The 13056-nt window shown below is 40.4% G+C and overlaps 3 protein-coding genes across 5 annotated transcripts; 1 reads left to right on the top strand and 2 right to left on the bottom strand.

The window, feature by feature from the left end:
- The first annotated feature begins 199 nt into the window (after positions 1–199).
- LOC106743551 (leucine-rich repeat extensin-like protein 3) lies at positions 200–1778 on the top strand. Its single transcript, XM_014617507.1, has 2 exons — positions 200–482; positions 549–1778. Exon 2 carries the CDS (start codon positions 764–766, stop codon positions 1598–1600), a length of 837 nt encoding a protein of 278 aa, XP_014472993.1. The 5' UTR covers positions 200–482; positions 549–763; the 3' UTR covers positions 1601–1778.
- Positions 1779–1871: 93 nt separating this feature from the next.
- Positions 1872–12301, bottom strand: LOC106743549 (glutamate [NMDA] receptor subunit 1). Of its 3 annotated transcripts, XM_014617505.1 has the most exons (17): positions 12124–12301; positions 9190–9372; positions 8543–8794; positions 7870–8064; positions 7367–7467; positions 7075–7248; positions 6814–6927; positions 6490–6649; positions 6104–6320; positions 5573–5707; positions 5303–5460; positions 5005–5239; positions 4574–4722; positions 4289–4446; positions 3301–3473; positions 2855–3108; positions 2182–2424 (listed from the first exon to the last, which is right to left on the bottom strand). In XM_014617505.1, exons 2-17 carry the CDS (start codon positions 9358–9360, stop codon positions 2182–2184), a joined length of 2889 nt encoding a protein of 962 aa, XP_014472991.1. In that variant the 5' UTR covers positions 9361–9372; positions 12124–12301. The 3 variants fall into 3 exon arrangements, with proteins under 3 accessions (XP_014472990.1, XP_014472991.1, XP_014472992.1); XM_014617504.1 differs by having other exon boundaries at positions 1872–2424; positions 5005–5460; XM_014617506.1 differs by having other exon boundaries at positions 2338–2722; positions 5005–5460.
- Positions 10037–11517, bottom strand: LOC106743393 (piggyBac transposable element-derived protein 4-like). The gene is made up of 2 exons (XM_014617175.1): positions 10138–11517; positions 10037–10075 (listed from the first exon to the last, which is right to left on the bottom strand). The coding sequence occupies exons 1-2, from the start codon at positions 11515–11517 to the stop codon at positions 10037–10039; spliced, it is 1419 nt and encodes a 472-aa protein (XP_014472661.1).
- Positions 12302–13056: the final 755 nt, after the last annotated feature.

Raw genomic sequence — 13056 nt, 5'->3', positions numbered from 1 at the left:
TAAAAGTGTTCCTAAAAATGGCTTAGAAACCATCTGATTAACAAAGAAACTACATTTAAAATATTTTTATCGATAAAAGTGAGTTGAGAGTATAATATTTTAATCGTCGATATGTAAATTTTGAAGATAAAAACATCACATTTGTGTATATGTGTTAATTTAAATACATCTCAAACAGAATCTGGAACAGAGATAGAGATATATACTAACGGATATATGATAGAGATCTGAATTTATATTTGACAACACACACACGCACACATTTCATCGTGATGTTACACGTTTGTGTTGAGTACAAAAATGATATTCTATGATGACAAAAATGTGTAAATGAGTTAAAAACGGGAAGACAAGAACTGTCGACACTTGCATCTTACACTTTCGATGTTATCTCTCTAACTGAACAGCAGTTTTATTTCAACACGGCCACCTCTTGTAAGAAGAATAAGAAATTCGGCCTACTTGAGACCTGCAATCTCGCGGTAAGTATAATAAATGGCGGATTTAATAAACTGTAAGTAGTATTCAAGCCAGTAAAATGCTATTAGACCAGCGGTTTTTGGGGAGGGCGAAGAAAAACAAATCCGGCAATGCAAAACATCTGTATAAAAGCGACTGTCATGTAGCGCCGTTATCATACGCGCAATGTTTATGCGGCTATCAAAATGGGTAAGTTGTTGTTGTCAATGCTTTATAACGCTTTATTGTTTCTGTTTAATATACAACGCTTTGTAATAATCTTCAGGTAATATATATCTTTTTGATGATCAATTGGGTCTACGGACGTGGCCTGCGCGTTGGCCGTCAAGCAGGATATTCCTATCAGCGGCCCAACGTTCAATTTACGTTACCAACAGAAACAAGTTATCAACAAAATATTCAACAAGGATATCCAGGACCTAATTATTCTTATCCTGCTCCTCCGTCACCACCACCACCGCCGCCGCCGCCGCCGCCGCCACCACCTGTTTATATACCACCGCCAGCACCTCCATCGCCGCTACCATCTGCTGTTTATATACCACCCCCATCACCGCCGCCACTGCCTCCGTCACCACCGCCGTCGCCGCTACCATCTCCTGCTTATATACCACCTCCATCACCACCTCCACCGCCGCTACCACCTGCTGTTTATATACCACCCCCATCACCGCCGCCACTGCCTCCGTCACCACCGCCGTTGCCACCGCCGCCTCCGCCATCACCTCCACCTACACGGCCGCCTGCTACTTATTTACCTCCTCGTGGCAGTCAGAGATCACCGGTATCGACACCAGCTCCTACATACTTACCACCATATGGACAACGCGGCTCCGTCGGAACATCAAACGCCGGTGGAGTATCCTCGTTTCCTGCTGGAACTCCTGCAATCACTGCGAGTTTTCCAACGTCAGGTATAATGAAATTAAGCGGACCGGCCAGCGGTGTTGCTACCGCCTCGGCCAGTGGGGTGCACAGTCCCACATCTGTTTCGATTACACCGGGTTATAGTCCCTCATCTACACCAGGATATCCTTCCTCAGGTTATCCTCCGCCAGATTATCCTTCACTTACACCGGGTTATCCGTCGGGTTCGTCTACGTCTCCCTCGCCTGGATAGTTTCGTTTCATTTGAATTCTTCCAAGAATGAATTGGATGATCCCATCCAATTTACTTTTATATTTAACAGGTTCTCGAAGTTATCTTAGACTTTTGTACGGAATCTGTTTCTAAAATAAGCAACGAATCAGTTCAACAGGATTGGATGGTAGCGAAATAGGATATTTTTATCAGCACTATTAGATTGTCACATTAAAACATTGGATTGTAACTCACTAACCAAGCGGGATAATTGAGCATTATTAAATGATATATAATCAGTAGACAAAAGTTCGTCTTAATGTAATATATTTTTGATATTTCATTTAGCTCGCAAAACACGTGAGCTATTTCTACTCAATCGATGAAATTGATGAAGTGTTAAATAGACATAAAAAGAATATTCTACCGTGTAAAAGTATTCCCCTAAGATATATCTCTCGTCACAAGTTTAAATAAAAGCAAAAAGAATAGAGTATAAGATAATAATATGAAAATCTAGAGGATTTCTCCTTCTCTCTTGCGTTTGTGCAGTCAAATTAACCGGTCACTACGCCATTTGGTAAAAAACTACGAATACAAATTAGCGCGGAGGGTTACAATTAGACTATAAGATGCGATACATCTGCGGTGTAGGCAGCGGGCGACAGTCGGATATCCTCGCCGCGCGAGATCGGCCGTTGTCTCAGGTCACTATCGCCGGGCCAAGCGCGACCTGGACTTCGTGAACCCACGTTCGACCTAGCGACCGTGTCCACCGCCAGACTGACCGTCGCGGGATCGTTCAGGCCGTTACTTTGTATTCGACGCTGCGTTACTATCGACGCTCGCAGAGTTTTCCGTTTCTGCGCGACAAAACGCGATCGTATCAACAATGTATACACGTCTTACTAACTAGTGATGCCCTTCATAGCGACATGGACAAATTTTTTGCCGGCATAGCAAATTTGTCAGTTACTGTGTGGAAAAAAGATTTGTTATTGAGTATTGTTATTTACTAGACAGCAAAATAATTTGGTTATGTCAACGAAATTTTATCGCTGTTACAGCGACGTCTCGCTAGCAAAACAGCAAAATGATTATTTCCGCGCAACAAATCTTTTTGTCTCTATCCGGACAAAAATCGGGACGTCTCAAAGATATCTAAAAAGATAAGTAACTGCCAACTTTTGTTATATTAGCAAAATATTTTTCATTAAACCGTATGGGTTGACACCTACTACGCTATTAAATAATTGAAAAACAGTAAGGAATGAATTATCTTAAACGATTTACCTCGATCATTCCTCGCCACTTGTCGGCTGCGTGTCTCGCCAGCTCCATTTTCCTCTGCTTACGTATCTGATGCTTCTTATACGCCATCTCGATGATGATTAGACCGATCCCGCCGCCGATGCCGACACCAACTACTATGAACACCCCTGCCATGTTCTCCAGACCGAGGGTGTTCGGCATCTTCTCGAACTGTTCGCATTGTTGCACGTTACCCTGCAAGATCCACTGGTTGTCGAGGCGCTCCATGAAACCACCTGTCAACGTTATGAAAATACAGTGCTGATGATTATAAATTAAAGGAATTCGATAAAGATTAATGAAGAAGTGCAGAAGATTAGTATTGGAAAATTATCGGAAATACACATTTGAGAGTACACTCCGCATTTCTCTGTACAAGAGGGGGAAAATAAGAACGAAGATGGATTGTCGACTTCTTGTATACTCACTCTCATGAAAATCCAGAATTGCCAGTGTCACGGCGTCCGCCCAGGGCGAGCCTTTCTGCAAACCTATTCCGTAACCCGAACGGCCGAACAATTCGCCGGCCGTCACCAACTCGCAATCTTGAGCCGCTTCGAATTCCAATCGCGAGCTGTCCCAGATGAACGCCATCAATTTCCTGCAATGAATGATGACAGTATGATTGATTTCGCCTGTTAAAAATTTAGAGAACTCTGTTTAATTTCTGCAAAATAATAAAAATTAAATTTCCACAATAAATTTGTGTCTAACGTCGCTACTAGTCGATACTGTGGAGCACACTTTTCCTAATGGCTACACGATGGTTAGATAAATAAGTTAGATGAGCAAACTACATTCAGCAAACACGATGACGTGTTAAAAAACGTCAAGTGACGTATTGAAGACGTACTAACGACGTTACAGATGTCATTATTGCGTCATCATGTTTGCTGAGCAGTTATGAAATACAAATCATAACTACCCGGTAAATATCAACTAATAGTAACAGTAACGTAACATCAATGTTTCCACTCAGCGGTAGAAATGCAATATTATATTGTATTTACATTGCTGAGTAGGAAATTGTACCATTGATGTTATGTTATTGTTACTTAGTGTTTGTTGGGAATATAAACGCGTATAATTGAGTTACATTATTGAGTGGGGAATTATAATAATGATGTTACGTTACTTGATGTTTATTGGGTAGTTGTCAGACAACGCTGTCTCTTTAAAATTTTTGTGGAATAACGTACTTTCGATTTCATTTCTAAATGCTAGGTATATAGTAGCTAGATTACATATTTTAAAACCCACTTTATCATATTTGACAATGTGCAATGGCCAGATCACAAGACCGATTCTACATTTTAGTGAATAATCAACCAGTAAGGAACTAGCTGGAAAACTTAACCTGGCCTGTACTAGCCAACTTTTGACTCAGCTAGATGCATTTCTACTCGTTGCACTCACCCGATTTTAATGTCACGTATAGCATCTTCGGCTGTATCGTAATTATTCGCTTCCATGGTACGATACATATTGGACAATTCTACTTGGCGTCTGAAGTACATGTCCACGGCGGAACCCTTCACCGTCGCGCACGTCAAGTTCTCCATCGTGTTCCTCAGCTTTACGGATTGCAAGTATTTATAATAAATCTCTTGAAATTTAAAGTTAATGAAATTACGGAAGGAGCAATCGGTACAACATGATAAGTTTTTCGTGCACAAGACCTGTCGCGACAATGATCCTTACTCGAGCGTCATTGATGCCGGTCAGTTTGGTTTTGGGCCGCTCTAATACGAGGAAAGCGGCTAAATTGGCAGTGTAAGATGCTACGATGATCATAGCGAATCCCGCCCACACCATTCCCAGTACGCGTGCGGAGAAACTCCGCGGAGTGCCTATAAATTTCGTTAATACACAATCGTGCGATACAAATATTTTTCGTTAAAAATTAATTTTTATACATTTTTTCAAATATTAGTTGCCCTACTCATAATTTGTGTAAAAAATATCAAATAATATAAAGGCATGTAAAAAAAATATATATATATATCCTATATATATATAATTTACAAAATTATAATTTATTACAAAGATTCGTATATAATACAGTTCAACTAAAGTTACTAAAAGTTAAAAATCAAGGGGCCCAAATCAACGAATAATAATAATCTACTTACCTTCTCCTATACCGCTGTTTAAGAGGACGCCCCAGGCGAACCAGATAGCGCTGGACAGGTTGAGTGCATCCTCTTCAGTGCCGTCAGTATTAGCTAACTTGAATCTGCCGAAAGGTGAAAATCTATCGAGCAGATACAAAGCGAGCGCTACTACGTGCACCGATCCCATCACCAGGATCCAGAGGGTATTGCTGAACGGTTGTAAGAAGGAGACCAACGTGGACGATCTCGAGGGCTGCGCACGCGAAAATGAGCTTAATGCACGTTCAACATCGGGTAAGCGAGATTTGAAACGTACCTTCTTCTCGAGAATAGTGATACCTTGGTATTTAAACGGTTTGCTAAACTCGATAAATTCGGCGCGCTCAGGATTGATCGTCAGCGGTGCGACGATCATGTCGGCCTGCTCATTCACTATCTCGCCGATGAGACCGGTCCATTCCTTCTTTCCTCCGACTACGGCACGTCGTCGAGACGACGAAGAAAGAGCAGCGTGAAACACAAGGGAGAGAGGATTCAAATGATTCATTCTTCACTTATGGATCCGTAAATGACAATTTTAGCTCACCCGAACTATTTTTTATCACATAGCTGCCGAACTGACCGTCTGGCGACAGAGCTAAGCTGTATGTGAAATTGATGGTCCTCGACAGTTCCTTCAGCAGGTCCATGCAATATCCTTTGCAGCAGAATATTCGTGTGTCTGAGGATAGAAAACTGTGTTTGTTTGCTGTTGAGAATTTCCAGCTGGACTCTCACGGAAACGCGATCGTGTGAATCCATATAGAAACCATGTATAGGAATTTACATGGTGTGTGGAAATCCATATAGGAATTCATGCGATTTGTGAAAACTCATATATAGGAATCCGTCCCTATTGAGTTTTTGAAACAAATCCTCAGGGGTTCCCCCCCCCCCCCCATCTCTTACAAAAAGTATTACTGATAAATTGGCCAGTGATAAACTACAATAATTTATCACATTTTTGCAAGGGAACCGTGGGACTCCGTATGGATTTCCTACGTGGATTCCCACCTTTTTCCTCCGACAGAGTAGTCTTCCGGGAGAAAACAAGAAATATCGAAATTCAGAGACGTACTTTCGCGATCTGTCGTGTTAAAGTGAGGACACGGGATCTCCTCGGGCAAGCACTTGATCTCGCCTTCGGTTAGCTCGCGAACATAAACGAACGGTTTCTCCTCGATCGTCAGGACTTTCAAGTGCGTCGGTATCATGAAGCCCTCAGGCTTCGTCTTCAGCCGGCCTGGCCATATGATGCTGGACTCGTTCACTCGCAGCTTCATCTTCGTGCCATTCTACGATGTTTAGGAGCATGTCAAGAGATCTATCGTGAGATTACCAGAGAGAATTACCGGTCGAATTCGGATATTTACTGCGACGAACCGGAGGTGAAGAACCGAACATTTGGAATCTCCGGACCGAGGAGACAGTGAGAGGACTTGATTTTGCCGGTGATCTACTTACGGCAGGGTAGAAGTACTGGCCGACAGACACTTGCGTCTTGTTATGGGGACCCACGTATTGGATGTTGACTATGTTATATTCGGCGTATATGCGGTCGCCATTATCGTCAAACGCTACTCTGCCTGTAGAGCCGTTCGGGAGCACTTGCTGAAGGATGTATCTGATTGGACATCCAAAAAACGATTGCCAGCTTCGTATTACATATATAAAAAAAAAATATATATATATACAGTAAATGATTATAGTAGGACTCTTGTTAGTTGAAACTTAAATTCTAAGATCTCTTTAAGAAATTAGACGCAAAAGTCGAGGAAGGTTCCGTACGTGAACAGTTTCTTTCCGGTTTCCCATATAGAGCCGGAATCGCCGCAGTCCTTCGGTGCCTCGGTGATTTTCTCCGAGTTATTCATCGCACGTAACGCGGATACGAGTACAAATCTGTGAAAAACAAGCGATTGTTATTAATTAATCTCCAGAATTTTAAGCCCTTATTTCATGATTTCATTTTGTAGCTTGATAATTTGCAAAATTCTTAAAAAGTAATTACAATCAGCTTGTGTAAATAAATCTTGGGTCACTACTCACAAGCTGTCGGTGATATGCGATTTTTCTTGGGTAGCGTTGATTAATTTCAAGCCCAACAAGCCCTCTGGAGCATTTGGTGCCTCCAGTGCTTGCTCGGTAACGATCCACACATAACCGGCGCCGGTCATGTTCAGAGCGGCTGCATCCCTGAAGATCACCCTCGCGTCCGTTTTCCTATTTCGCGTTTAAAAATATTACGTTTATTTAAATAATTTCGAGAATTACTTTCGTATATACAAATAAAAATTTCAGTAGTTACTCTCAAATAGTCGACTCGACGATGGATACTTACGAAGCGTACATAAGGCAAACTCTCGCCTGCGCACTCTTCATCTCCGTCAATTGTTCCACAAAGTTGTCCAATCCCGGCTCGAACTCGATAACTGACTCGACCTGATAACGAACAACGAGTGAACTGTAAAGAGCTATTGTCCCAAGTTGAAATTTTAGTCTTATGTTAAATTCTACAACACAGTAGAAGATAAAACAACAAGATAGGTTCAATTTCAATTCTAATAATATAATTTACTTCGATGATGTCTTAAATTTCCGCTATTTTAGCGTCCAAATAGCTTGTTCGAGGTAACATTAAATCTGTAGAATTAAAAGAGAAGTTAACAAATATCGTCAAAGTAGGTTTACATCAGTATATATATAGACCATCTAAATAGACTATCTTTAAGACTATCGTCAAAGTAACGTTAAAATTGCGATTCGGGGGAAGATCACTTTAGATGATCCGCAGGTAAGACTTCAGAATAGAAATCCATATTGTCGAGTGCGTGTAAAACATACGTGAACTTTGATCTCTACGTCTTGCTCCAAGTTCTGCGACGTTGTCTGAAAACGGCCAAGAAGCGCACGACCGTCCGTATCGGAGCTATGAATGAAGATGATCTTCATGTAATTGAAGTGTTTCAACAATTCCACCCAGACGTCCGCTTGATGCGAATACGGCGGTACAGTGCGTAAGAAGGAGACGTGTATGTTCTGCAAAGACACGAGTTTAGCAACGGTCGAACGACGTCGTCGATCGGACGTTCTCGAATGATCGAGCAATAATCATCTCGCCTGCTTTTAGATGAGGCATTAATATCAGCTACGTAGTTGTTGTTCCGCTTTTTGGCCCTTCCGCGTTACCAATCCTAGTAATACATTTCATTGGCGTTACCTTGGCTCAACAATGTAATGCCAATGAAATGTGTTACTAGGGGAACATCTGTTTTTCTTTGTACTATTTTGGCGTCCCATAAATTATCATCATTATTATTAGATTGATGCAAAAATTCGTTCTGTTTTCAAAATATAACATTTGTCTCTTTTAAAATACAATTAATCAACGAAATATTTTGTTTGATGATCTGCCTACATCTCTTCGATAACCGCATGATTCCGCGTCCGTAGGAATTTTGGATCTCCGAACGAATAACCGGTCATATAATAAACTTTTGCACCAATCTAATGTTACCTTGTCTGAGAAGGCGGAATCTCTGGATGAGATGCCGATCACCGGTATGTGATAAAAACCGCTGGTGTAGGAAACTGCGGCCGGCGAGAGATCGCCGATGAGCGGGTGCGACACCACCACCGCGTACACCTGCTCGGCGATGAGGGACTTGCAGACGCTCAACGCGGTCCTGATCGGATTGGAGTCCATTTCGATCACGGTGTGCTTGTACGTCACCCCCTTATTGACATATTGGGCATCGAAATTGAGATGCTGAAATATACACACACATACGATATCACACACTGAGTGTCCCGCATCTTTTGAACTTTTCCGCCGGTGCGCTACGATAAGTTATTTCCTATACAGAAAGAAAAGGTTCAAATAAATAATTATTTCAATACTCCTTAATCAATTTTTACTTGGATCAAGTAATACCCCAATAAATACCAATTTTCTTTCTTCTTCATTGAAATAAATTGTCTTTCTTCTTCATTAATCTTCCAACAATATTGTAATGTAAGATTATATTGTAAGGTTAATGGTACATACTAATAACATTCTCGTTAAACTATCTAAGGTTGTAATTTCTTGCAGTGCAATGGCCGGTGCTGTATATTTAATCTAGCACTTTTTTTTGCGCTATGATTGATTGATTTTTCTCTTACGTCAATCGTTTTCTCGAAATGCGACTTGCTCTCGTCGTTAGAGAGAACGCCCCCGATTTTGTAGAACTTGGGGTTGTCGTAGTTGCTGGGTAGTCCCGCCACGAGTCCCGAACGCGGAACATTATGCAGGACGATGAAGAGGAACACGGTTCTCACGTGTAATCGTGCCATTGTGCGGTCACTCTGTGAGAAGAAACGAGTTATTGACACTTCGTTGGAAATCCATTCGCAGATTAAATGAAATTCCTAAGATATCCACAATATGTGGAAGTGTGATTTTTGAGAATTATATATGAAAATTATAATTATTTTTAATATATATGATATTATTTGCAATTCGAATTTTTTCCCTGCAAAATATGTCGACGTTTAATTATAAGTGGTATTTTCACGCCGGATTATCTCGTTTATTAGCACGTTGACTGCCATGGGGGTCACCGATGACCGGCGACGCAGCAAATAATAAAAGTACATAATTAGAGTAAATATGGATACTGATAAATTTTTCAATAATACCATTGTTACTATAATGGTTTGAAGAAATTAATGCAATATAGAACATACAAAAATAATTTTATTACTACATGAAAAATATACATATTATCAGTGCATATTACGATGAGTCAGATTGAAACACTCAAGGCAAAGAAAAGGTGAATCAACGCAATCGGAACAATATGTCACCACTTTTTTAGTAGAACTCTTTGCTCCAGCTCTTCCTAGCTGCTTCGAATTTTTTTTATAGCACGCCTTACAAAATCGCCTTACATTTCGTGCATTTCCCGGCATTTTTTTAAATTCATGACGAAGTCTGCTCCGTACGCAATTTATTGGAGAAATACAATCTTTATCGGAGCATTTCATTAGATACATTGCTAATTTCATCCTAAAATCAGGAATTGCAATATTTTTCCGTGTTACTTGTTTGAATAACACTATTGAATTTACAATACAAGTATTTAGTAAAAGCTCTATTGCCAGTTTCTTGTACCATTTTATAGTTTTATGCAGTGGTGAGCTATAAGCAATCATTTGATCAGATAAGTCGACTGAAGATTTCCCTAAATTATATTCAACTACCATTTTTGGCTTTTCTTTTGAACAGTTTCTTTTCTGTATAGTTGTCATTTCTGCTGAATGTTTTGTAGATAGCATCAACACATCTCTTTTATCTTTCCATTTTAAAACTGTTACTCCAATTTTATTTTCTCGCGCGATAACATCTCCACGTTTTAATTTTTGGGCCACTACTTCTTTTGGATTGCCATGCCGATTTTTTCGTAGGGTACCCAATAAATGTGTATGCATATCAATTAATTTTTCCGCCAGGTCAACGCTTGTATACCAATTATCTGTGCAGATAGTGTGGCCTTTGCCTAAAATATCTTGACAAAGAGCCATTACAATCTCAGTCGACTTATTTCCAGATATTTCATTTGTATTTTCGCCTTTGCCCGTGTAGATTCGAAATGAATAAGTGTACCCTGGGCCATTACATAATTTAAAAACTTTAATGCCATATCTGTGACGTTTTTGTTTTATATATTGACGAAATACTATGCGGCCTCGAAATGGCACTAAGGATTCATCCACGCATAGTATCTCATCTGGTTTATAATATTTCTTAAAATTACTGTTCAAATGATTGATAATATGAGCAACTTTAGATAATCTATTTTTAGGATCATTTTCTTCATTATTGCTGAAATGAACAAACCGCAATAACAATTCGAATCGATTTCTTGGCATAATTGTACGTGGAAGTGTCAGGTTATATCCTTCATATTTACTCCAATACAACTCAATTTTTGGTAATCGCACTAATCCCATCCATATAATAAGACCAAAGAAACGTTTTATTTCATTAGCATTTGTTTCATACCATTGATCTAAACGATGCGATTGCAGTTCTGATTTTCTTTGCGTAGCATAGATGTTCGTTTGCTTTGCAATCATTTCGAATATTTCATCAGTGACAAAACGGAAATAAAAATCATGTGGTTCCGTATAAGTAAAAATTTCTGATTGATATGCGTTGATACCTGACGAATCCGAAAATGTGATGTTCGTTTTATTACTTAACGGAATACGCCAATTCACATCAAACTCTGCTGGTATATCATCTTCATTGTTATCGTTCTCTTCAGCTTTAGTTTCATTGTCAGACTCAATTCGGCGCCGACGTACCGTGGAAGCTCTTATCATATCGGATGAACTACTCGATGAACTTTCCTCGCTGTCTGATAGCAGTCGAAATATTTTTGAAGATCTTTGTAAAACTGCACCGTCAGATGATGTACTTGATGAATAATCTTCATTTGAAGCCATATTTTTAAGGGCTAATTAAAAAATTGAATGAAAAATATGAAATGCAAAAACGTATGTAGAGTGAAAAAATATAACAAACGCACTTACTTGTTTGTAGGACGCACTGAATAAGACTAAATAATGAGAGTAGCCGCTTAGCAACCGAAGCACGACTGTTTGAATGAGGGACAATCGCAAAAATTGTCTACAGCGTCGTGGCGGTCACCGGTGACCTCCAGCACGAAAAATGCTTCAAGCATGATTTTATAACTCACTTTATTTGCTGCAAATAATATTTCGACATAATATGCATCGCATCGCATAATGAAAAATTCATGTTGGCGCCTTGGGCAAACCATGGAAAATGCGCCTGGCAGTCAACGTGTTAGTTTATCTCGTTTATTGGAAATTGAAAAGAATCATCGTATGTCAAGGGCCTCCGCCCTTCTTCATAATCCGAATAAAATCTAAAAATTCAACACACGACCTAACACCGCATTTAGCTGTGATTAACTCTTGAAAAATCAAAAGTGCTAGGGAGTAATCTTGAACAATTAATTTCCTTATAATTGCAATCGATTGTGTAATTCGCGTGCAATTTAAGGCGTTTGAACAGTTTTCACTCACGTATATGTCAATTGCGATACACCTTCGTGTTACATCAACAGCCTGAGTCCTCTCGCCTGCTCCTCTCTCCACTAGCCAGATATTCTCAGACGGATGAACAAGCTCGACCGTATATCACGCATCGAGACTGATTCGAGGAAAGCGCATCTTGGAACAGCCCAAGTGCTAATGAGCGCGCTCGAGATGGAGCGAACGGTGGGACGTGCTCGCAAATTCGTCATTGATCCAGTCGGATGCTGCGCGCAGAAGCCACCCCCGCCAAAAGCTCCTCTGATCGAACAATCGCCAAATTCAAACGGTCTAACGTTACCGCTGAGTAAATGCTGTTCTTTCTCAATTGATTCATTTCTTTCATATTGTTCGTCCATTCCTCGTGGAGGAATTCGACGAGGAATAATCGTCTCGGTTCAGCTTTATGCATATTCCTGCATTTCTAACTGTCTATTAGGCCTTCGATTTGCCTTCTTTTATTCGCTGAGAATTTTACGTCAGAACCGTTTCGGTTCATCGAATTTATTGTACTATATCCGGTTGCAGCAACTCTCGCGAAACAGTCATCCCTGCACTTTTTCTATGATTACCGTTACCAGGTAATTACGGCAATTGGGGCCGCGCGCGGAACACGCTAGTTGACGTAACGATCGACGCGAAGGTCATCGGCGGAGAGACAATCGAGCCGCATTGCGAAATTCCGCAAACGAAAGATTTGTTCGTCCGCTCAATCTTTTCCCGTGCAAAAATTACCTTTTTCAAAACAAGCGGTCGTTTTTGCACGCTTGAAGGATCAAGTTCGCGGAACAAATGACAGCGAGTTTTGTAATAATCAATATAGTTGCGTTAATCAATGAAGCATGACTCTCTTGGGTGATCTGCTCAAACGAATATTCGTCCGAGAGAGAGAGAGTCTTGACCGTCGTGAGCGAGTTTTCTCCT

The sequence above is a fragment of the Dinoponera quadriceps genome, unplaced genomic scaffold (assembly GCF_001313825.1).
Source record: "Dinoponera quadriceps isolate SergipeBrazil2010 unplaced genomic scaffold, ASM131382v1 scaffold1069, whole genome shotgun sequence".
NCBI classification, from domain to species: domain Eukaryota; kingdom Metazoa; phylum Arthropoda; class Insecta; order Hymenoptera; family Formicidae; genus Dinoponera; species Dinoponera quadriceps.
The sequence above is the reverse complement of the archived record's forward strand: the minus strand, read 5'-3'. Positions and strand labels throughout refer to the sequence as shown.